Source organism: Anoplopoma fimbria, chromosome 7 (assembly GCF_027596085.1).
Source record: "Anoplopoma fimbria isolate UVic2021 breed Golden Eagle Sablefish chromosome 7, Afim_UVic_2022, whole genome shotgun sequence".
NCBI lineage: Eukaryota > Metazoa > Chordata > Actinopteri > Perciformes > Anoplopomatidae > Anoplopoma > Anoplopoma fimbria.
Window position 1 is genome coordinate 17,508,817 of NC_072455.1, and position 25,940 is coordinate 17,534,756.

Sequence of the window (25,940 nt, forward strand, 5' to 3'; positions counted from 1 at the left end):
GAAACACTTTTGACCAGTCTCTTTACTGCATTGTATTAGAATCACTACTGTTGTTTGGAAGAGCCTCACAACTTTATTGCTTGATGGAAATAAGGAGGCCATATTACATTTTTCCAACAGGGATGTTTTGTAAGCCCATGGTACACAACCTACCGGTTTCCTGACTTTTGTCAGGCATGTAGTCACCACCAGTAGACAATGCAAGCAAAGTTATTTGTCTTATGTGCATCTATTTCTTAACTCGGAGCACTCGTAATGGATTCCAATTGCGATTGTCATTCACAGTGAAAAGTCCATATAAACTTCTCAATTGACCCTGCATCATGATCCAGTATTTTGCTGCCCATCAGTATGTTCACTTAAGCTCCAAGCAATTGTGGCAAAAACAGGTAAATACCCACTTTCCATTTTTGCTGGCACTATTTTTTAGCTGGCAGCTATTTTTATTTATCCTTCGCAGCAGACATGCCTTAATTGTTAGGTAAGTAGACTGCATTGTACATTATGTGCTGGCTACCACAGTAATACACAGAATGTGGGTTGTTTCATCAAAAGTTTCACTTCAGTGCGACTGGGAGAGGCCAGTGCTCTCCATGACATTCAATCATGACCTTTTAACCTCTTCCACCACCTCACAACGCTTGGGTAGCCCTTTAGCTGGAACAGCAAAACAGTCCCTGACCTATGGGTTAGTGAAAACAGCAGGAACAAGGAACCGGGGAAACATGCTTTAATGTGTCTGGGGGGCAGTTTTCATAAGGCAAACTGTGATTTCACCTTGTGAAAAGTCAAAGAGCAGTGGAAACACATGAATGCATTGCTTATTATTGTGAAATACACAATGGTGGAATGATGATCTTAACCCATATTTACTATAGAATGTTAAGCATGTGCAACACAAAATGCTCTAATTTCTATTTCTAGGAAGATTTCTTGGCCCTAAGCCATATCATAAGCTTTCAAATGCATGGATGAAAGTTTACGATATTCGATATTTAGTTCTATTTTCTTTTTCTTTTCTTTTATTGTCTAATATCTTTTATTTATTATCTTAATCTGTTTCTCTGTACTTGAGCTGCTGCAACACCCGAATTTCCCCCATGGGGATCAATAAAGGAATATCTGATATAGTTTATGGAAACTTTTCTCAATTTTACAGTGTAACAATCCCTGTATTGCGGTGTAATGATCAACTGGGTATATCCAAGGATCTGTGTTAGACAATATATAATGACATTGGTTCTAATTGGTGATTTAGTAATAGAAAGATTAGGAGCAGTGTGCAGTTTCTTTTTAAACAGTTATAAATTTAACTTCATCATCAGTCAAACAAACAAACCCAGAGCTCTTTATGATCTTTGCATAAGGCCCCACAGCATGTACGTACATGGTAAGCTGCAAATGGTGCACCAACTAATTTATCAACTGCTTAAGAGACTGTACCAAGCTGTTAATTATATTCAACAAGTCTATTTTTTTTTCTTTTAGCTTAACTTTAGCCCTTTTTGCATGTGCATAGACAGCTTTAGCTTCTACTATAAAAATATAAATGTATCTGCAGCATATCTGTGTATAACCACTAAACACTCCTAACATTATTTAGCAAGTATGTAGATAAAAAAAAAAAAAAAAAAGATGGCTCTATTTAAAAATTGTGGTCAAACATAAAATGAAGAAAAGCCTCTGGAAGGATTTGGAGTTTGGAAATGCCTGTATCTGATAGGGAGCCGGAGGAATTAAAAACTCCCATCTGCAGAGTGACATTAATTCCTGCATTCTGCTTCATTGTGGAAAGTCAGGATTTTCAATTTGAAGCGATTCGGCAACTAGCTCTAATTAACTACAGCATGTGGTAATTCTAATTCTTCAGTAATCCCCCTTCCTTTTTTGTCACTTTCTGACACAAGTTTGTATCTATTACACTCCTTATGGCTGTTGCTTCGTTTTTGACTGTCTTTTTTTCCCCCTTCAGTCACTTGCTTTCTCTGTGCTGAGCCTCTGACTTGCTGAGTTGAGAGGAGCCAGAAGTCTGTGTTATATCCCTCTGCCTCTCTGTTGAAAATGTAGCCGCTTATGTAGCTAAGGGAAATGGAGTTGGCGTTAAAGTTATTTGTTTCGGATGCAATAACCCAGGGGATAAGCCAAGGACTTGTGGGCTGCTGATGTGTGACATGGTATTGGTGTAGCGAGGAACACGACAGGTCTGCGTGTGTTTGTGTGTCAGTGAGTGGGAGGAGATGTTTGAGTTTGCCGAGGGCAATGACACTAGTACTCTTTGTGCTGTGATGTTGAAAACACCCTCAGATTTGAAGTGCCTTCTGTGAAAGCTAGTCCGATAAATTTGTTTAGGCTTACAGTTAGTGACTCAATATCAAATATTCTACTTTTAGCTTACATGTTTCCCTCTGGTTCATGTCTGATTCATTTAAATGATCTAATATCAGTACACAAATGACTCGGATAAAAAGCTTTAAATAACCATTTAGTCATATGTATTCATATATTCATTACAGCAAATGGAAATAACAAATCAATTCATGCTTCAGGATGTTTTTGTGATACCATGTTGTTTCTTACCTGCAGTGTACCGCCATTGGCCCTGCGTCTGGAGGATTGCAAGCTTTCACCCGTCTCAGGAAGGCAAGGAACGGAGTGGGGTGCTCTGGTACCCCGTGGTCTGGCCAGGCCGTGAACTGGAACTGCCTCACCTCTCTCTTCTCACTGGAGCCATTCTGAATTACGGAGGTGCAGAAAGGTTAGTAACCAACACAGTTCCCAACAAGCACTTGACAGGTGTTGTGTGGTCTAAGTAGCTACAAGACAAGAAAATCCAAATGTTTCTTACTTTAAAAAGTGCAAATGTCCTGACACAGTATGTGGCCAGCTCTACTGTGTCTAGCAGTGTCACTTGGATGAGGCCGTACGTCTCTGTCCCTCTTGTAGGCCAGTATTGGTCACATTTAACCTGCAGTGGAGAGAAACATTCCATTACACAAGGTATTGATAGGAATAAACATGTTTTGCCCTATAGTTAGAAAATATTACTCTTGATGTTTTTTTATGATCACAAAATAACAATCTTTATCCATTTGAGGTATAAGTTTAAGTTTAAGTATAAATGCTCATTTCCCATTCACAGTATTACACAAAGTCAAATAATGGTAAAATAAATTTCCAAATTTACCTTATTCCTACTGATTGAACAATTAAATGGCCTGAGATATTTGTATAAAGCCCAGGGAGCTATTAAATACCCTGCTGTACTCCATTATTACAAAAGTAACCACAGTTTCCAATCATATCACCGGCTCAGCTTTATCGCCGTTTGAGTGCACAGCTTTGTTTCCTGGTTAACGGTCAATAAAAAACTGTTCCATTATATCATTATTGCTAAGCTGACAAAGGGAAGCCCTGTAGGTGTTGGGGAGGAAATAACTGGGTTCCAATTCACTTGTTTTTCTTCATAATGTCCATTAAACTGATATGGTAATAGCTGTGTGTTCAACACAATTGAAATGTCATCATGCTTAACAAAACCTGGTGCTATGTGACTGTGGAAAGGTATGACAACAGGACACCAGTTGTATCACTTGACTATTCAAATATGTAAAAAGTGTACTATCCATTAATTTCATTTCCTAAGCTGTTGTCATAACCCTGACACCAGTAGCGATCGAGTGATGTGACATCGGGAGTAATGAAATGATTCATAACAGCATTTACTTGCGAATACTCAAGCTTTAGATATACAACATACAAATACAGCGTGAGTGCTTACCAGATAATGATAGGACTGATTAATATGAAAGATGTGAGCGGTTGGCAGCAAAAAAAATCACATTATGCACTACAAATGTCAAACAACATAATGGTACGGAACAGATCAGAGTGGGGGATGTCTTGCAGGAAGCCTTTACGGCAGAGTCAAGAAGCACTCTTATATTACAAAGCATCTATAGAGTCAAAGGGACACCTGACAACATAGAGCGGATTTAATTGAAGCATTATGAATTTTACAGCACCTATCATATAAAAAATTAGACAGAGGGGCTTATTTGCTTTGCAGATTGTACAGATACTGAGTGAAAACTGCTCTGTGGACTAACTCAGCACCACTGTTAACACTATGCCAGGCTCAAAGAAAAGCCATACAAGTGTGAAGGTCAGTAGCTTATGGAGTCTGTGCAAGCTTGCATGTGCTCAGTCAAACACTGTAAGATGTGTAAGAGAAAGAGCCAACCAGGAGTTGTGAGTCTTTTTTTATCACTGATTGTAATCCAGTGCTTTCAGCAGTGCTAGGCTAATGAATGGAGCCATTTCTCTAATCAATCCACACTAAAAAAACTTGGCTTTGCCTGGAGAATTAATACGAAGGCATCTAGGGATGGCCATATCACAACACACTTTACAAATTAAACAAGAGGCAAGGACTTCACTATGATTGTGTCACTTAGATTTGCAGAATGGATTCTTCTAACTTTATGTGAAATCAAGAATGGAACTTTTATGTAATCCGCTTTTAAAAAAAGAGGCACTTTTCCTAGTTTTAGCTAGTTTGGAAATATCTTTCTTGATTTTTGCTCAGACTTTTATATCATTGGGCGTTTTAATGAGTTGGGGTTATACAATCTGAAACTTAAAATAAAACGAATGTTCCCCAAACTTCTGGGTTCAACCCTGTCATTTCCATTTGAATAGTGCCTTGAGAGATATAGAGCAACACAGAGTTAATATGGCTGTGTCTCTTTTTGTGTCTCTTACCCTCGACCTCTCCTCAAGTTTGGTCATCATTACGATGATTGCACTCCTCTGCTCCCAGATCATCCTCCAGAATTCACCAAATGTCTCTGGAAGAGCTCCTTGGGTGGCAATGTAGGCATTCTGCTTCCTATAGCCATCAATGTAGTTGGAGTTGATATAGTCACTTCCAGGGATACCTTAAAAGAGAAAAATTAGATGGTGGGAGTTAGAATCTCAAATACAATGGTTAACTTTGTTTTTTAACACAATCTAGAGATGATGATATTTGTCACAAAATAGTGACATTTCTTGCGTCCTAAGTTGGTCTAAGTATTGATTTGCCCTCCAGTTATTTGCGGTAGCATCAGATTCTCCCCCACATAAGGTTCAGATGACACCTCATGAGGATATCCTTAGTGTTTTCTAAAAATGAAAAACGGCATAAAGCACTAACATTTGGAGCCAGTGTTACAGTCTGGATGAGGATTTGTATTTGCCATCAACAACACTTTTAAATCGACAGTGTTTGTGTTCCCATTCTATATCTGCAACTGGCTTACAGATAAAGCTTGGTCTGTAGAAGTCTATCACCTCACATGGAGAAAAACAAACCAACAAAAAGTAGCAAAATAATTTTCTCCCTCACTCACTCCTCCTTCCCTTTGCTTATATTAAATGAAAGGCACAGCAGCCTTTTCGAATCCAGGCGGAAGAGACAGAGCTGACAGCTAGTCAATGCTTCAGGACTGGCAGTTTAGGGGCTTCGTGCACACATGGTCGACCAAGATAAGTCTCATCTGCATGGACGCCACGTATCAGAGAATCCCCCACTCTCCAACTGCATCCCCTCTCCCCCAAACTCCCTTTTACTCACAGGTAACTTATTCAACAGAAAAAAAGGAAAGGAAAATGGAATATGAACACATTCAAAGACCAACCCACATTATTTTTTTCAACTCTCCCCCGCCCTCGCTTTTGCTGTTGAAGTTGTCCACACAGCCATGCGGCAGTACATTTCCGTGATGGACAAGGGATAAATGCAATTAAGCCCAGTGCGTTTTCAAATTGAAAAGAAGAAGCAAAAAGAGACATTACTGTGGATTAATGAGAACGAAGCAAGTTGTTTAATGCACATTTGCAAATGGCTTTTGCCTTTGTGCTTTCTGTCACTCAGGATTTGTATAAATTCTACCATTTTCTCAGTCAATATGCTTATTGAGAAATAAACATTGCTCCAGCGTTGTTCAGTACTTAAAACCCCTCTTAGAAATGCAAAATAATATTTAAGGGAACACAGATTTTAGGGTACAGCACTGTTATGGTCATAATGATGGTTATTCTTAGTAGTTGTTGGAGTGTGCATGTTAAGACATTGTGCATTTGCGAGCAGATGTCCACTCATACTTTCTCAGATTACCACATTGTTTTACCTCAGAACAGATAAAGTTATAAGGTTGTCACGTTAGATATTCGTTTATAGGTTCTTAATAAATGACCTCTTTGTAGAATAACAGGCTTGTGACAGCTACCACATACTAAATATAGATCAACAGAAAAACTGCATAAATTTGCTTTGAATAAATGTAATGTTCCCAACAGAACATGCTAACAATTACCAATTGAAATTAGAAACTGTACAATTTGGAAAATGAAGGGTAGGCAAAGTTTTAGGGATTCAATTTAGAAACATGTTTAATCCTGCTAAGCACATATTTTGCATGGTCAGGCAAGCTGGCAAAGGTCAAAAGTAGATCAAATTCAGTGACGTCACCACAACGTCCACAAATGTACTCGCGCATCAGAGTGCCTGTGTTATAAGATTCTGCTGATCCATCCCCACATCAATAAATTCTGAAAGTAGCTGTCTTCAAATTCTGATGTCAAATCCCAAATCCCCTTTAATTCAAAGAACTCAATCAAAGTAAACAATAGACGCATTGCTTGCCAAAAGGCTTTAAGCCTCAGAAGGAAAAGAGGAAGTCCCTCTTGTCCCCCTGGCTGAGAACTGCTCACTTGCTGCAGCACAAAGGCTCCAATATGGTCGTGCAGATGTGTTCAAACGCCTGGCTAATGGAGTTCCATCAACACTCAGCTGTGTGTTGTTTCTGGGAGAATGCAAAAAGGGCTCTTTGAGCCTTTATCTATCTGTTTTTCTCACAATAGCCATTTACTTCTTTGTTTATTTCTCTTCGCCCTCCATGGGAGCAGCTCAATGGAAATGGTTAATTAATAGCCATGTGTGTATGTGCAAATGTGTTTAATCCAATAAACTGGTGAAAGAGCCAGCACTTAACTAGCCATTTCAAAATGGCCTGTCATTCTTTAGAAGCTGTACTGTACGGAGCAACACTTCTTTAATGGGCCAAACACTTACCAGGCTGGTTCAAAGCAGGTTCGTGATGGGCTAAAGTGGGGTTGTGCAACCACATCTTGAGTGAGTCTTGTCAATACAATGTTACGAGCGACACCTTGTCGATTGTTTCACTCCCACCAATGTAAGCGCTTTATCTTGTGCATTGTCAGTTTTTTGTCAGATGGCATATTGGCAAACACATAGCCATGTCGGATTTGACAAATGTGTATCCAGAAACAAGTAGTATTTATTGCAAAATTAATTATAATAAGGTACAGTTATAATAAGCTAAGATGTCTATCTTCCAGTATACTCACTGTTCTTGTTTTAAGGTATAAATTATGCCCAAGAAACCGGACATGGCTTTATACAAAATGTTAGTGCGAGGCAATATAAAATAATCACCTGCCATAAAGTCAGAAATCAGTCAGTTTAATCTGTCTTGAGTGCTTGCCTCAGCATTTAAAGTGAAATTTGCCAGTTTCTAATGCAGCCACTTTCTTTGCAAGCACCTGAGGCATGAAAGGAAATAAGTAGCCTGACGTGCTAGTGTAGAAATATAATTTAAAAGTACAGCGTGGTTGCACTCCTATGGGTCTAAAAGATACAGTTGTACTGGCTGTCTGTAGAATCGATACAGCAGTTTAGAGGGAAGATGTTGGTGGGTGGCATACCATCAATAGCAGAGAGCAAGACTCTGGAGTGGTCGTAGGCAATCACGTTGGCATATCTGTTCTTTGGTTTGTTGACTTCCAGGTTAGAGTGTTCCCAGGTGAACTGCTGTCCAGGGTCAATCGACTGTGAAGTAGAAGAACATTTTTGTTACAATGGAATGTTATATATATATAAAAATAAACATTTAACAGTAGTTCATTGCTAAGATTGAATTCATCTTCATGATAATTGCCCATGAGATGTTAGTGTAAGATCAATATCAGAAAGCTTACAAGTATGCCTTTTATCACAGGGCAATTGAAAATACTGTGCTATTACATTACATTACATTACAGTCATTTAGCAGACGCTTTTATCCAAAGCGACTTACAGTCAGTAGTATATTACATATCATTCACCCATTCACACACTGATGACAGGCTACCATGCAAGGTGCCACCATCAGACTCTAACTAACATTCATGCAACATCCAGTCCACACCGATGGCAAGCCTTCAGGAGCAACTTGGGGTTAAGTGTCTTGCCCAAGGACACATCGACTGCCGAAGCCGGGTATCGAACCACCGACCCTCTGATTGGAGAACTACCTTGCTCTCCACTACGCCACAGCCGCCTCTATTATGTTTTCATCTCTTTAAGAGTGTATTTGATTCTTAAGGCCACTAAATATGACTGGATATTTCAGTTTACTATTACAACCAAGTAAAGATGATTAATACATGCAGCATTTACAAGGGAAAATAAACATGATGCCCATGTTTTCAAATAAATAATTGCATTAATGTAATCACGTGTGTTGTCATTCAAGATATAACATATTGTATATGCTGGCATACATATTAATAACCAGTGAGTGTCTTCTTTCTACACACAAAACGTGGAGGCTCTCAAATTAAGCTGTGACCATGAGCTAAACGTACTTGAGGTTATTCAGTCCAAAGATAATTATTGTTCTCTGACTGAAAGCTGATTTAGTTGATGAATAGTCTTACCCAGACTTTTATTCTTCTCCAGTTAATTTAAGTAGAATCTGTTCTGGCCTCTCAGCATCTTGTAGAAAATGGGGTGTCAACAGACACATGAATCTAAGTTGACATTTTTGGTCTGCAAAGTTTAATTAAAGTCGGAGGGGAGCATTTCGTAGATGGAAATTTGACTTAAAAAGCAGATAGTTTTAAGAGCAGTGTGAACATGTTGTTGTCTTTGGCATAAAATAATTGCTACATATAAATGTTTAGATTTACAGAAAGAAACATTCCATATTGGTCACAAAGGAGAAGCTTGTGTTCCATCAGCTTTCCTCATTTGAGTCGTAGGACTTTACGGCACATACTAGAATACCACACTTGAGACCAGTTCAACAGAATTTGCTATCCGAGCCTTCTTTCAGCTTTGTAAAGCAGATATTGACAATGCTCCCTCATCACCGATAAATGAGCCGTAAAATATAATATCACAAAGGGAAAATACAATGGCCTGAAAGACGGCATTCCATCTCACATTACGGGGAAAATATCGTGCTTGTGTTTTTAATGACTGCAGACTGCTTTTATGAGTTAATCTCCACTGAAAGTAGAAACCAAAGTGTACTAGGACACATTGCAACTAGATGCCACATTAGCACACTGACCTTGCTTATTATCATCATAATTATAGTACTTTCATGACTTGTTTATGCTAATTTATGGTAGCAATAAAAGCATTAAGATAAGCTTAATTAATAATTGTAATAATGGCAAACTTTAGAACACTACTATGACCATGGAAGCAAATACATTAAGAGGTATTTAAGAGCATATGAGCTCAATGTGAATACACAATACATTTCAGCACCAATATCTTTATCTGCAGAAATCACTTTAAGCAGCAATATGTGGGGGACAAACCCCTGGCATGGCCTGATATTTTTTTTAAATATGTTGAAACAGTGGGCTGCAGCAATGCTCATAATAAAAATCTTTAATTCATTGTGCCCGCAAAATTGCTTCCCACTGCTCTCAAATAAGCACTATGAAATTGGAATTCAATGTACTTAAGCTGCAGTAATGACTGGGCAGCTTGGCAGCCACCCATAGGGTGACCTCATCGGGTTTGGAACTGTTGCAGGACCCTCAGAGAGAAATGGGCAGAGAAAAGATGACCATCATTCCTATCTCACAAAATGCCCCTGAAAGGGCCTCTTGCTTACATAGCTTTTCAGGCTCTGTGAGTTCATGTACAATACAAAGCCAATATGAAGGAAACACTTACATTGTCTGTCTACTGCCCACAGGGTTTTGAGGGCACTTCAATTCGAAGGCCTTTTTACATTTCAAGGTCTAATCGCAGGATATATAAACGTAACTATCGCCATTGTTGCATTATGCATTTTTATTCTGATAGTGGCCATACATCCCAGAGTGAGACTTTAGCTAAAGTGTAGATGTGATTCACCGGCTGGACAAGTGTCAGTAAACTGTCACCTTTGTAACGTCAGCTCTAGTAGAGCGTTAGTCACTCCCAGCAGCACAGCAGTAAATCATAAGGTCACTTATTTGGATGAATATCTTTGTATACAGTGGGTACGGAAATTATTCAGACCCCTTTAAATTTTTCACTTTGTTTCATTGCAGCCATTTGCTAAAATCGAAAAAGTTCATTTTTTTTTCCGCATTAATGTACACTCAGCAACCCATCTTGACAGAAAAAAACAGAAATGTAGAAATTTTTGCAAATTTATTGAAAAAGAAAAACTGAAATATCACATGGTCATAAGTATAAGTGCACTCAAGGTTCCTAAGAGCACAGTGGCCTCCATAATCCTTAAATGGAAGAAGTATGGGATGACCAGAACTCTTCCTAGACCTGGCCGTCCAGCCAAACTGAGCAATCGTGGGAGAAGAGCCTTGGTGAGAGAGGTAAAGAAGAACCCAAAGATCACTGTGGCTGAGCTCCAGAGATGCAGTAGGGAGATGGGAGAAAGTTCCACAAAGTCAACTATCACTGCAGCCCTCCACCAGTCGGGGCTTTATGGCAGAGTGGCCCGACGGAAGCCTCTCCTCAGTGCAAGACATATGAAAGCCCGCATAGAGTTTGCCAAAAAACACATGGAGGACTCCCAAACTATGAGAAATAAGATTCTCTGGTCTGATGAGACCAAGATTGAACTTTTTGGCGTTAATTCTAAGCGGTATGTGTGGAGAAAACCAGGCACTGCTCATCACCTGCCCAATACAATCCCAACAGTGAAACATGGTGGTGGCAGCATCATGCTATGGGGGTGTTTTTCAGCTGCAGGGACAGGACGACTGGTTGCAATTGAAGGAAAGATGAATGCGGCCAAGTACAGAGATATCCTGGAAGAAAACCTCCTCCAGAGTGCTCAGGACCTCAGACTGGGCCGAAGGTTCACCTTCCAACAAGACAATGACCCGAAGCACACAGCTAAAATAACAAAGGAGTGGCTTCGGAACAAGTCTGTGACCATTCTTGACTGGCCCAGCCAGAGCCCTGACCTAAACCCAATTGAGCATCTCTGGAGAGACCTGAAAATGGCTGTCCACCAACGTTCACCATCCAACCTGACAGAACTGGAGAGGATCTGCAAGGAAGAATGGCAGAGGATCCCCAAATCCAGGTGTGAGAAACTTGTTGCATCATTCCCAAGAAGACTCATGGCTGTACTAGCTCAAAAGGGTGCTTCTACTCAATACTGAGCAAAGGGTCTGAATACTTATGACCATGTGATATTTCAGTTTTTCTTTTTTAATAAATTTGAACTTTTTCGATTTTAGCAAATGGCTGCAATGAAACAAAGGGTGAAAAATTTAAAGGGGTCTGAATACTTTCCGTACCCACTGTATGCAACACATAGTTATTGTGAGGTGTAGTGCTGCCTTTTGAATTATAGTCCTGATTTCTCCTTAATAATGTTTTCTCTGCACAGATTTTGTTGGTATGTTGTGGCTGTGACTGCCATTTTTATGGGAAAACGCACAGGTGCTACTAATATCAATGCTTTTCCATTGAATGGTCTCAGTGAGCCAGCAGTACAATAGCAGGGCTCTGGAAATGAGAGAGCAACCATTATTAATGCTATTAATTACACCTGTGTGTCTCCAGCTATGGCATGTCAAAATGCCTGCTGTGAATAGGGGCATACTGACTGATTTTAGATCTCTGATATAGCTGTTTCTCAAGTAAGTAATTCATAATTCCCCTATTGGGAAGTCATCCACCAATTGTTGACATGCTTGGACTGGTATATGGCAACGGGACCAGATTTGGGTATTGGAAGTGTCCTTAACATCTTCTCTCAACTCAAACTCAAATTTTGCATCTCAAGTTCAGACAGTTATTGTTGTCTGTATCCTTCAACACTCTTGCTAAGGCATTTATAACAATTGCTGAATCAACTTTGGGACTTCACTGACACTTACCTCATATTCTTGTGAAAATTTGAGGTTGTCATTGGCTTTCAGGCGCTCCAGATGATCTGCCAGGTCCATAATTGGGATTGGAGGGTGGCTAGCCATACCTGTCAATAAGATGGACTGAAGGTCAGTCACTGGTCTTGTTAGAGGGCATCACCCAAGCACAAGCCAACAGTGAATCATTAGATAAGCAGCATGTGTTTAACAGGGGGAATGAGAGAGTGGTTCTGGTTAGGCTAGTTTGTTCACTCAAAGCAGTGGCCATGCTCATAAAGAGAATATGGACACAGAAGCCAATGAGAGGTCATCGAGCACACTTGCCCCACTGGGACTCTCCCTATTGAGAGAGGAAAAAAGTTATTAACAAAGAAAGCTGCGGTGGAAAGTTAGCATGACAGTGAGACACAAACACGAAGAACCAACCCGAAAAAAAGAAAAGAAAAGAAAAACATTCAAATTGTTAGGCCAGATGTTGATGTCTGCTTTGAGTGATGACATGTCATTTCAAACTCCGCCTCCTGTGATGACATTGCATTACCACCAGATGGATTAGATTGGGATGGGAATGCAAGACTATGCAGAAAAGAAAGAAATTAAAGCTAAAAAACAAATCATGTCAAGTGCATAATCGAGACCAACTAACTTGACAAATGGAGGTTACTGGGGTGACTGGACGCACCTGAACCTGTGAAGGAAACGGCGGTGTAATTAAATACATAGCAGATGTCATTAGCAATGTGATGACTATTTTCTTCACAAACAGAAGGTAGCAATTGAAATGTGACAAAAAGTAGTTGAATGGTTATGTGTATTCTAAATGGGACATTTATTAGTCACAAACAAATCATCATGCTAGAAGCTTGGCTAATGCACCATGCACATTTCATGGAAAAAGAGTCCACCATGGGATATTATTTGATCTTTGTTTTAACCTGAGGATGCTGACATGGTAATATACTAGTTGCATAGTCTGCAGTTAAGTTCACTTGACTTTGACATTGCTGAATATGGGTGGTTGTTGAGGTGTGTCATCAGCATATTTAAGAGCTTGCGGAAACAATCAGAAGTGTAGTGTTTGAACAATACTGATCTACGCAAAGACACATTTTTGAACATGCTTTCAAAAGCCAGCCTGTGGCCAAAGATATTCAGCTTGAGTAGGTGTCATTTTGACACTACAGTTGCATGACAGTCTCTCTCTCTCTCTCACGTTTGAGGTGATTTTTCATTTTGGTTGCTGTCACAAGTGGGCATTAGCTAATGGTAGCTGTGCCTCGTTTTCCAACCCACTCTCACGTCTCTCTGAAAGACGGCAAAGGGGGTTTCTATTGCAGCCCGCTACTCAAAATCCATTTCCACCACTAGGGGACAATGAAAGTACCATTTCCAACACGCCATCACTCAAACATCAAGCATCCTTAAGAAGAAAATGTCCATTGAGGGGGAAAGAGGTGGAAGACAGGGTAGAGAGAGTAGGGGAGAGAGGTGGTCTAATGTAGAAGTGCTTCAGGACTTGAGAGAAAGTGGTCACGTGGTAGGAAAAAAATGTTTGGTCCTTTCTGAGCAGCGAGAGAGCCAAGATACCAGCTCTCAGAAAGGCTGTTGGGGGGAGGGGGGGGGGGGAATAATGGCTTGAGAGGTGAGTGAAATAGTTGGAGGATGGTTGAGATCACTCTGAGCCAAAAGGAAAAATACCCCTCTGCCAGGATGAAACAGCCGGTAATGGTCCTAACATCACTGAAGAGCTTACATAAATATGCAAAATCATTTTTTCTCAAAAATGATCCTGCAGGGATAATTCATCCTCCTCTCATACTAGCTGACCTGAAAAATATGGTTTTGATAATACAACATTATTGGCAGTCTCTGAACACCTGTCCCCAAACCAGTCGGTGCCAGAGGAAGTCAAACAGCAGTTAAGTGTATCTCTCTCTCGGTCAGGACGGGGGCAAAGATGCATACCTCCTTTCCAGGTGACAAATGGACTGTGACTCCCATTGTTTCCCCAGGAGAGAAAAAAACCACATGACCGAGTCAAAGCATTCCCACTGACCACCCCTCACCTCAGCACTAAAGGTCGCAGCGAGTGAACACTAGTGTTTACAGCTTTCCACCATTTTTTCCGACACTATCCATTGGCTCGTATTCAAAATAGAACACGCAGCCATGACACATTTGTATTTCCCTCACCTTCCACAGTGCTGCATCTAGTCTCCTAGCAGCAGGATACCCTCCAAGCAGCACTGCGCTATTCTGACTAAGCATGACAAGTCTTGATGACCTGGATAACCCAGGTGCAGAGGAAAAGGACAGCTGCCATGAAACTGTCAAGCTTGCATTTCTGCCTCTTCATTTTCCACTGAGAGGTGTCTCTTGGGGGGGAAACTGTCAGTTTTGACCCTTTGCGTCTTGTCTAAGCACCTGTCCACTGTCTACCGGCAAACTGCTCACTTGTGTCGTGCCAATCTCACTGCCAAGATGATGGGTACGTTTTTAGGACGTCACCTCATTAGGTTTCAATGTCAGCAATGGTTGCAAATGAAGAAACAAGATTTGATATAAAGCTAATTGTGAATATATAGTATGCCTTTGAGCGAGCAATCCGTTGCATTGGCATAACTTTTTACAAAGCACATTCAGTTTTTAAATTCACAGTGAATGAGAAATCACTGGCGTCATTTGGAATACGTACCAGGCGTTTGGAAGTTGAGGCGTCGAAGCTCAACCGGGTCAGTTGGATGATGCAGAGGCATTTCCTTGCTGTTGGGGAGACTGCCTTTCCTAGCTTCAGATTCTGCTCTTTTTCTGCAGAACAAACAGTAGATTGTATTTTTCATTTTTATGCTTAAAACGCCTACTCTATAACCTCCAAGCTTGCCTTGTGGTCTAATATATACTGCAGGCAAATATTTAATGGAGGAGGTGACAAGCCTGCATTTTTACAGTACATAAGACTACAGGGGGTGGACTAAATAGCATCATCACTTCAATTCAATACAATAGCCCTTAACCAGTAAATGCTACTTTTAGTTAAACCTAATGTTTCAGAAGTGTCAGATAAGGTGTCAAGTCAACTCTATATACATTTTGAAGCCATAGTTAGTGTTGTTGAGATTGCTTTATATTGTAACCTGGTCCAGTTACCTTTCTTAAAGAAACATGAAAAAAAAGGGAAAAAGTCCCATGGTTAACATATGTACATTTACAACAGGGCTATTATACTGGATTGTATTATGTTGTAGAGTGTTTATTTTAAGGTTTACTTCTCAGTAATTTTAATACAATATTCATATTTTTAGAGTCTCTTTCCCATGTATTTTAGTTCACAACATTGTTGCCTTTGACACAAGATGCCATGTTTCAGTTTCACAGAAAGAAATGGGTTTTTTTCATTCATAGGAATCCACACAAAATTGGTCACTGACATACAATAATAAGGTAATGTGATGGATATTTTGACATTATACATTCAAAGTTTTTCAAGTAGTAGGAAAAGTAAAAACGTTTGTGCTTGTTTTTCTCAATAATTGCCTACTGACAGCTTTGATATGAATAGCGTCTCATTGCTAACAGTACATAAGATGTGTTTCACATATGGTCATGTTGATTAAGCACATAGCAGGATTTCAGGAATGATATCCACTCCAGTGGGCGACCAATTTTCATGTGTTTATATTTAATATGTACAGTCTAGGGAGAAAAGGGTTTTAAAGGGAGTTAGTTTTTCTTTACTTCTCTCACTCTTACCTGTCTGGTTTGCTGCTCCATTGGTCAGCAAGGAAAGAAATATCGACACAACATTAGGTGGTAAGACCTTTGGATTTATATAATGGAGAATTCCAGAAACGTTTCTTTAGATTAGGTGAAAGACTTTCTAAGAGACAAACGATACCAATCATATCCCAATTTTGTCCTTTGCGTGCAAGATTAGTGATGCTTCACTCGAGAATGTATGCTCAATTATGCAGCCTTGGGGCTCTTTGTTTCAAATACTTCAGTTTCACAGGTGCATCTAGGATTTGAACATTGTATCTCTTCTATTTCAAGCAGTTTCAGCTGATTGCTTCTTGTTCAAGCATAAAAGTCATCTCTTGGCTCCTAATTGCTGTGTCTTTTCTGCACAGTGAGATTTATTGAGATCAAGAATTATGCATATTCAGGATTGATGTATGTACTATTATAAATGTGAACAACATGTGAGATCATCCTTTTGAATGAATTTGTATAACTTTGGGCATACACCACATTAAAATGCATGTTACCGTTTGTTTGAATCAGTTGTGTGGGATGACTTGACTTCAATTACTCTATGTGTAGCTGCATGAATGACGCTGATTTATGTTTCTCTCTGGTGAAGCTGCGTATTGTTATTCCCACGTCCCTTCCAAGAGCTCAACACAACATAGTTGTTGCCTTTTGTTGTGCACAAGAGGAGCATTCTGTCACATAAAAATTGATCTTGACAGGAGAAATATCTCCTGGTTATGCACTGAATGTTCCCTAACGTGGCAGTGACCGTGGCTTGGTAACCGATCTGTAAATCTGCGTGCCATAAAATGGAAACTCCGCCTGAAGCTCGTGCACACGCGTTCTTTGTTCACTTTCAATTCACCTTCGTATTATCCAAACCAAACCTTGATTTAAATGGAATCCCAGGTGTAAGAGAATAAAGCTGTATGCATAAACCTCTTACATAACACTACTATTACTGTTTTTTTTTTTTTTGTCTTCAGTATTGGTGCTGTTACTGATTACAGTGTGCTGACTCTTCACTTGCTAATCTTTCCTACACAAAATGACTTCTTGAGGACTACAGTAAAATTCTGCCTAGGACTGGACATTTGATTGAATGAACACTGCATGAAAATATGCCTTATGTAAAAGGTGAGAAAAGACGAGAGAGTGAAGGGCGGACAAAAATTAGTGTGTGGACGCGTGCATGTTAGATATGCGCTTGTGTGTATCCTGGCAAAGCAGGAGGGCATCCTAAGGTCAGAGTCGGGATCTAGAGCTAGTCTCCCTCGTGGAATGGGTAGTAGTAAAAGGGGGAGGGGATGGGGTGGCTGGGATGCTTGCCCAGGCTCCAGGGCCTGTCTAAAGCTGCAGACACATGTGGTGACATGCAGCAGATAGTCAAAGCTCTCCCCTCCCACGCTTGACTGATGAGCAGTGACAGCACGTGGTCTCGCTACCACTAGGGGGTTTCAGACAAAAAAAAGCTGTTTTGATTCGGTGTGAAAGTGGAGTACTGCATGTTACGCGTGTGTGTGTGTGTGTCTGATTAAAATTCACGTGTCGGTGTGAAGAATTGTGGGCGTCTGCATTCGATGGCTTAACAATTTGGTGAGCTGTAGGTTTGGATTTACTCGTCTGAGAGATTAGTGTGTGTTTGCTGCTGAGAGTGAGGGTCATGGGTAGTCTGAAAATCAATGTGCCTCAGGCTTTAAGTTGAAACCTTACATTAAGTGTCTATATTCCAATGTCCTATTTGAAGATTTGTAGGTGGTCGTCTATTGTGACATCAATATTGAATGGTCATACATGAATATTGAGTAGCTATACGTTAATTGTGAGTGGACAAAAAATGTTTGCTGAAAGTTGCATTTACGTTTAGTGTCAAGATAGTTGTCCTATCTGTGGTGGATTCCTGACCTTTGTTCACTTAGTGGGAACAGTTATTATAATTGATTTTTGTAATCTAATATATGCAGATGATCATTTAATATCCTCACCTTTTGTAGAGGAGGATGGCAATAACGATGCATATGATGAAGACAACAGCTAGCACAGGGCCCACCACCCAGATGAGGCCTTCCTCCTCATCGATGATCGGCTGCGGGTCGATATCGTCTGACACAACGGGGTCTGAGTAGGGGCTTGTGGCATACATGATCTGAGCCAGGGAAAGGCAGATCACAGGTCAATCAATCATAGAACCTGTGTGATATATATATTTTTACCAACTGTCATATGCTGCTTCTGCGTACACCGAACTGCTGAGGGATATGTTGGATCCAGACTTAATTTACCTCAGGATATTCAAAGCACTACCGCAAAACTTCAATTAATTTACCCTCACCACAGAGCATATCTAACAGGACTCTGACAAAGACAGCATGACCAACAATACAAATTAAAAGCCAATTCAAAGTTTTGCTATGTAATTTCTGCTAAGCTGCAGCTTGACCAATCAAAATTATCTTCAATATCTTTCCTTTACAGGAGCCTTGATTGAACTATTTCACATTCTACGAGGAGATAAAAAAAAAGGTCTAGTGGGAAGAAAAAATATGCTTGAGTGAGCAAATTAGAGATTTCCCTCCATTTGCCATTATCGTTTTGCTCTACCTGAACCCAGGGTTAGTGGAGAGAGTGCGAGGCAGCACTATAGACCCTGAAGCTCATCATATCCTTCATCGCGCCTGCAGCTGCCTTATCACGCAGCTTTCGGGTCTTCAGTCCAGAAAGACACAGGCACAAATACACACTAGCTGCAGCAGCCGAGATAAGGTGGACCGCACGTAGGACGCAATTAAAGTGGAGCTCTGTTATCGAGGTATTCTTGCGATCAGCTAAGGTCTTAAGGGGTTTCTCTCCCCAAAGCGGCAAGGGTCAGCTTCTTAGGCCAGCTGCAGCTTTAAGTTTTTAAGTCAAAGCATCACAGAGGCTCAGAGAAACACATCTAACTAGAGGAAAACTCCGACCCTCCGTCACTAGTAAGGGATGTCCCAGAGGCGAACAAGCTCCTGTCTGAAGCTGAACTCAAGTAAAAAATGTGGCACACAGATAAAATGGAAATAATACATGTTTGAGAAAGCAGTCTTACATTTTCAGACATTTCCAAAACAGCAAGCACAAAGAAAATGTACTCCTGGCCATTCTGGAGTTGCTTGTTTTCAAAGCCCCTGTAGGTCTTGCCATCTCCCAGGTTGAATTCGTTGGGCAAGACTTTGAAGTAGGCAGCGATATAAGCTTTGGGCTCTGCCTGCCTCTGGAACCGAAGGCCTCTGCTAGTTTGATTTATCTCCTTCAGCAGCTACAGTTGGGAGTAAGAGTCAGGCAGTAAGTAACACAAAAGGGACCCATTTCATCACACACGAAAACACATTTACACAAACCAAATCTGTCTATCTAGATCTCTCTCTGATTGCCGAGCTGACAATGCTGATTGCAACAGGCGGAACATTACAGAAAACATCAATGATTTAATTTGTCTGTATTTTTTTACGACAAAAGATTGTGAGATTAGACGATCTGTGAATACCCAGCATATAAAACAGATGAGGATTATCAAACAACCACAAACCAATTAATTTTGTAATAAATATGAATGAAAGATATGCAAAGTGAGGATAAATTACATAATGCCAAAAACACCACCGTTGCTTCTTCAGCCAACAACAATAATATACTAATGAAAGAAACACATCAAGTGTGTCCTTCATACAAGTCTGTTCTCCCTGACTTTAAACTTCCAGTACAAAGCGCGGATCGTAATTATGCTAATCAAGCCCCGATAGTTGTCTGGGTGTCTGATTTCATATCTCTGACTTGTGTGCATGCATGAGTGTGTGCGTGTGTGTGTGTGTGTGTGTGTGCTCTGTGCGGCTGTCATTCACATTAGAGTGTGTGCGTTCTTGTGTGTGCTCTGTTTTGGCTGCCGGGCTGTTGGTGCAGCCCGATAATGTCTTCAATCATCTCTCCTGTCAACACGGCTAAATCTAGCTGCCCTTGGGAAAAGTTGTGAAAAGGTGAGTGCCAATATTGACAAACAAATAAATTCTGACAGAGGGGCGACTTTTGGGCAATCGGTCAAGGCTACAGACATGGGCCTGTAGACATGGGCCTGTAGACATGAGCAGTAAAGCCAATGCCAGATGAGACATGGTGTGTTTTTTTATTTTAGCCCCCTAGAATGGTGATACATTTGTGATGTTTATACTAAAGAAATACATATTTTAAATCTCAGTTGCAAAATAAGTTATTATTTGCCAGAGGATTTTATTCACAAATAAGAATGCTTGCCAGAATTTCAATTTTTATGTTACGGGGGGGAAATACCTTTTCATAAGTTTCCATTTCTACACGTTTCTAGGACAGATATGTATATTCTACACAGAATGTCCTGAACAATGTTTAACACCCCTTATAAAGGAAAACTTAAATATAATCACAGCTTTGAATACATAGTGATTAAATCCTTTCATTTGCTTACATATGAAATCGTACCTGCAATACACAGTGTTCTCAATGTTACATACGCAGTAGCCTAGCTTTGCATGGAATGAGAAGGGACATGGAGGCCTGATGCAGCTCTTCAGGTAATTACCACAGACAAAGAGGAGGGGGAGGAGGAGATGGGGGTTGAGCAGTCCACTTGATGGCTACTTCATGTTCTCATTTCCATATGAACAGTGCTCTCTGCAGCTATTTGCGTCAATCAGTGAGACTCATCTCCTGTTCCTCCTGCCCTCCTAACGGCCTCAACTTATTTTTTCCAGTTTTTAGAAAAGAAATGTGTGATATATGCAAACAGTTATATAGGCCCTATTAATAAGCTGTGAACAATAACTGGATAATAGAAGATGTAATATTTTATACTTATTCTTTTCTTATACTTTTACTTTCTGTCTTTATAATAAGCATAGCAGTTACCTCTTCCAAATTCATCTCATCCGGATTGTCCCAGGGTTTGAAAAACTTGCCGGTGCGTTGCTTCTTAAGAGGCACTACTACAATGTAATATCCCCTGGAAAATAAAATGTTAAAAATGTAAGGCAAAGATCATGCTACATATCAAAAGACACAAGTTGCATTTGTACGTGATTGGCACTGTTTCCTGGACGAAAAAAACAAACCCTATGACGGCAACAACAAATACAGACACTGATGAAAAAGGATGCATAATTATGCCATAAGAAATGAAAGTCTTTATCTCTTGATCGGGGCCATTTTCCTCTATGTTTTCTATTTAATTTGAGCATGTTCAGAGAAGTTGGGCAATACAGTAACACCTCAGTGAGGCCCCCCCTGGGCTAATTAGGGGAGACCTCTGTGAACGAAGAAAAGATATAGAATTAGAGGGATTTTCATCCCTTCATCAGGGTGGCAGGAGAGATAACGGCCTCTGCCAGAGTTTTCTGGGCTTCCTGGTTGGGCAACGCACTAGCTAGCGTTAGCCAGGAAGGCAGTGTGGCAGGCTAATGGGAAACTAATTAGCTTAAGCCCTGGCATGGGAGACCGTGGGCTAAGTGCATCCAGCAAGATCAAAAAACCAAAGATGGGTTTGAAGCATCAGTCTACAATCGGATGTGCTGCTTGGCCTTTTGACAACCTTGGGCTTTGTTGAAAGGCTGTAAGAGACTTCATAGAGCTTAGAGGAGTGCGCTTACATGAGGCGGGCTGTTTCAGTGTGTAATGACTGAGGTGAAGTGGATATTACACTGAAATGTGGGGATGAATATAAATGACTCTGTTTTGGAACAATAACCCCTGACAAAGTCAACTATCAAGTCATCTATTTTATTAATTATTACTGAGACATTATAAAATAAACAGTACAATGGACTTTAGCAATTGATAGAAAAAGTACCACAGCACCATAGTGATGAAGTCAAATATCCAACAAAAGACCCATTTTGTGCACATTGCCAATTACAAGTAGAGAAGTAACCCAATCTAGATTGTCAGAATCATCTCTGAGACAGAACTCCAGGTCAATGCATAGGGTCAGGGGTCATTACTCTGTGTATAGTAACAGCAAACAAAAAATAAATCATTAATTTGACTGACAAAATGCGAGCCAACTTGGGAGCTTCTCAACGGGTGGTTGAAATCATCCGCGCTCAGGGGGTGTTTTGTCCAAACTTCGAGTAGTTAGAAGTCACTTTTCGTTTCCTCATCTCTACTCACCTTACTCTCTCAGATGTCTCTACTGTTGGTAGCTCCACAGTTACCATACCGTCTGGGTTGGTCTTTCCAACCAGGTAGGGTTTGGTGCGGAGAATGTCTGGGGCAGTCATGGTGGACACACGATGCTGCAGACCACCGGCACTGTTGCCACGATTGGTCAGGAGGAAGGAGTACTGTGTCTCAGGTTGAAGACCCGTGATTAGCTTCTGCGTCAGCTTCCCATCCACCTCCACACTCTGCCCATTATCGTAAAGGATCTGTATGTGAATGAGGTGATGTTTTATGTGAAGTCTTGGTTTTGGGTGTTAACTGAATCATTCTCTGTGACAAAGCATTGTGTCTGTTACGTCAATACACATAAATATTTTATATTTATCTTGGCAGTGCTCACAGTGAAAGGCTGAGCCGGGTTGTAGGTGTCTGGGATTTCCCAGGTCAGCAACACTGATGTCTTCATAGCAGCTCTCACATGAAAATTTTTTGCAAACACTGCTAAAAGAAAGGGGGAGCAGGTGATTTAGACACAGAACATCACATTTTTTGATATACATCTACACTAATGGTCCCACACCAGGGCTTACCTGAGACTGTCTCTTCAAAACCAGGCAGTACTACACTGAACTCATCACTGTCCTCTTACCTTCTTACCAACACCAACCCTTAAATTAATGACTGAGCTTTGCTTGACCGACAAGACACAAACAGACATACATACTTACTCCATGTGAGTTTCTTAAATCATTTCTAGATTAGGAAGACTAATGTTTGGACAATATGTTAATACCAAAGTCCTGTGGGTGGTTCCATATGTTTTCAACTTCTGCCAGTTGATATTATTGGAAGCTGCTGTAGTTGGAAAGGGCTGCGCAGGGAAAGGTTGATTTTTAAAAGGGAAAGAGCTTAAAAAAGTTTCAGGGACTGGTCCTACCTTGATCCAAAGGCTGTGTCCTGAATTGGACACTTGGGCTATAGGAACCAGAGCCCTTGCTGGTGAAGGCACACATTTTAATATCATAAGTGGTATCTGCCTTAAGGCCATCCAGGATGACTGTTGATTCCGGGGCGGTGATGAAGAGTTCTGAGGGACTGCGTGGGCTGTTGATGTCCTTGTACTGCAGAGCATATTTCACTATTTGGCCGTTTCGCTCCGCCAGCAAAACAGATTGCCAGCTGACCTGAATGGTGGAGGTGGTGGCACCCTCTGCTGTAATGCTCTGAGGGTAGCCGCTTGGGACATCCTCATTTGTGGTGACCTCTTTGACTGTTTCTTCACCGAAGCCCACCTTGTTGCGCGCTGAAAGACGGAACGTGTATGACGCTCCCTTATGGATTTCTTTGGTAGTGTAGTGGTTCTCTCGCTCAGGGAACTCAATGACTGTCAGTGGATCCACGTCTTTGCGGCCAAAGCGGAGGCGGTAGCCTTGCAGGGGACCATGGGTTATTGCTGGGGGATGCCACTGGAGGAGAGCTGTGCCCATGTTGGTTGTACTGACCATTAGCCGAGGTTTATCAGGAACTAGGACAGTACCAGTGGAGAAAAGGGCAAATAGTTATGAATATGGAGAACCATGTTTCCATCGTATCATATTTGTAGTAGACAGGCATTCATTATCAGCTGATCTATCTTTGTGTTGTAAGTAATTTTACTTGCGGTACAACACTGTCAAGAGGTGTGTAAAATAGCTACTTGGACATCCTTTTTTTCCTCTACTCTTTCTCTTGCTCACTCAACATTTTTAATTATTTTGAAAATGCCTTCAGCAGTGCCATGTCACACCAGTGGGTAAGAGTTATTGCACTAAATGAGACAGCAATTAGCTGCATTTACACTTTACATGCTCGATGACAAGAATATCTGCCTAGCACTTTTTTTCCTTATTGGCTGCAGTTTCACAGCTTTTCGGAGCAGAAATGCAGTTTCAGATGAAAATGTACAGCACTGAACCACAGGAGATTGGTCAGTGGTCAAGGTTGCAATACCTGCGCCAGTGGTGGTGATCAGTTTGGGCTTGCTGCGTGCACCGTCGCCCTTTGTTGTATAAGCTCCCACTGTAACTGAATATGTGGTCTCAGCCTGCAGTTCTGTGATGATCATTTCCTGTAAAGATGCAGAACTTAAGTTGCACGACACTTACTTGGTGATTTGCAAATGCAAGCAAGGAGTGAGATAAAAGTATGATATGTCAGCATAATCATCACGAAAAACACAGACACATTCTCTCAGCTATACTTAAAAGTGAGGCATGCTTCAGTGGAAAGGAATAGTCTTGATAAGCTTTGGTAAATACATTTCTTGGCAAACAATACGTTTCTTTGGTATGTAACGAAATACATTTCTCAGTAAACACCAATAGACCTCAAACCTTTAAGGTCAGTACAAGTGTTAGTCAAGGATTCCATCTGCTGTTAAATATCTTAAGAAGCTGAAATAGCGCTCAAGCTAAGGCTTAAAACCTTGCGGTCTTAGACTCCCAATGCACAAAAGACACATGCCATTCATGCAGAGGAGGACAGCAGGGGAAAACAAGATTGGAATTTTGTCAAGTTTAACTACTCACATGTTCGGTAGAATCATCATATTCCCACTGATTATGATATAAGAATATGGAGAGAAAAGAGACAACAAATGAGGCCAAGTACAGACACTAATCACTGGTGAGAAAATATACACACACAGTTTGTCTGCAACCACCAAATAAATTGTATGTTGATAAAAATAATTATAGTAAAAGTAACAATAATCATATATTGACTTGTGTAAATAAATATGTGCCAACCTTCTGCATTCAGTAGAAATGTAATTAATGACACAGAAGTTAAATTGCAACTATTTTCAATTCAGTTTAATTAATAATATGACATGGTAAAATTACTTAACTTAATTAACTTTTTTTCTCTCCAAATAAAATTATTTTCAGGAGCGTATGTAAAAGTGAGAGAGAGAAAGCGATACTTTGTGTCTGAGAGATGAGGTGGCTGGTTGAAAAGGGTGTTGTACCTGGGCATCATCAATCAGGATGTCCTTGATGACTGGCTGTCCTGTAGGCTCCCCATTAACCATCCTGACATAGTGCACCTGGTACCCTCGGATCTGACCGTGCTGCTTGGTGGGCATCGGTGAACGCCAGATCACTTTAATTGATGAGGAGTTGACAGCCTCCACCTCAACTTTACGAGGTGGCCCGCTAGGAACTGGAGGAACACCATGGGATAGAAAAAAAAGGTCAAAATTATAGAGACCCCCATTCGCCTTCTTTTTATTTCCTGCCCAAAAGCGGTAGCGCAAAATGCTGCAGTGACAAAAAAAAAAAATCACAAAATTGCAGCAAACTGCAACAAGCACTGCATGACATCAATATTTCAACAATGGTAAGGGGAAAAAACAACAGCAAAAACAGGTCTGACAACTGACCTAATCTTGAAACATTAAAAATGGGTAGAGTGGATTTCTAAAACATAGAATAAAAATGTGTTTTGCCAAAATAGAAAAGATGAGCCAAAGGGGGGCTTCAAGTGTTTCAAATACTTGAAGCACTACAAGAATTTTGGCTATGGTGGGAGGAAAAAAATGAATAAAAAAATGATTATTTCACATGAGGGGAAAAAAATATATAAAAAATGGCCTTCAAAAATTTCTTCCACCTATTGTTATTCCCACTGTCGAGAACTTGTCCTTTTGTCAAGTTCCAAAAAAGTGAGCTATACAAAAATGCTGCTGTTCAAAAATGACAGTTGGGACTGGAAGTTAGAGGCCTGCAGTTGAAAATGCCATACCATGTGTTGAAATTGAGCAGCATAGGAAAAAAAAAGTACAAAAAAAAAAGGTGCTTTTGCAAAGTGAGTCATAG

At 40.5% G+C, this 25,940-nt stretch overlaps 1 protein-coding gene across 2 annotated transcripts in view; it reads right to left on the reverse strand.

Annotated features, from left to right (window-relative positions):
- Positions 1 to 25,940, reverse strand: part of LOC129093562 (receptor-type tyrosine-protein phosphatase delta-like) — a 127,897-nt gene that overhangs the window by 9,620 nt on the left and 92,337 nt on the right. The window contains exons 12-27 of one of the 2 annotated variants that reach the window (XM_054601615.1): positions 25,091 to 25,284; positions 24,651 to 24,677; positions 24,073 to 24,190; positions 23,021 to 23,608; positions 22,484 to 22,581; positions 22,093 to 22,349; positions 20,836 to 20,929; positions 19,007 to 19,216; positions 17,913 to 18,073; positions 14,873 to 14,985; positions 12,824 to 12,865; positions 12,187 to 12,284; positions 7,768 to 7,891; positions 4,762 to 4,937; positions 2,846 to 2,965; positions 2,578 to 2,732 (exon numbers count right to left, since the gene is read on the reverse strand). In XM_054601615.1, coding sequence (XP_054457590.1) covers positions 2,578 to 2,732; positions 2,846 to 2,965; positions 4,762 to 4,937; positions 7,768 to 7,891; positions 12,187 to 12,284; positions 12,824 to 12,865; positions 14,873 to 14,985; positions 17,913 to 18,073; positions 19,007 to 19,216; positions 20,836 to 20,929; positions 22,093 to 22,349; positions 22,484 to 22,581; positions 23,021 to 23,608; positions 24,073 to 24,190; positions 24,651 to 24,677; positions 25,091 to 25,284 — 2,575 coding nt within the window. The remainder of the gene's footprint in view (positions 1 to 2,577; positions 2,733 to 2,845; positions 2,966 to 4,761; positions 4,938 to 7,767; positions 7,892 to 12,186; positions 12,285 to 12,823; positions 12,866 to 14,872; positions 14,986 to 17,912; positions 18,074 to 19,006; positions 19,217 to 20,835; positions 20,930 to 22,092; positions 22,350 to 22,483; positions 22,582 to 23,020; positions 23,609 to 24,072; positions 24,191 to 24,650; positions 24,678 to 25,090; positions 25,285 to 25,940) is intronic. The other variant, XM_054601614.1, reaches the window with a different exon arrangement.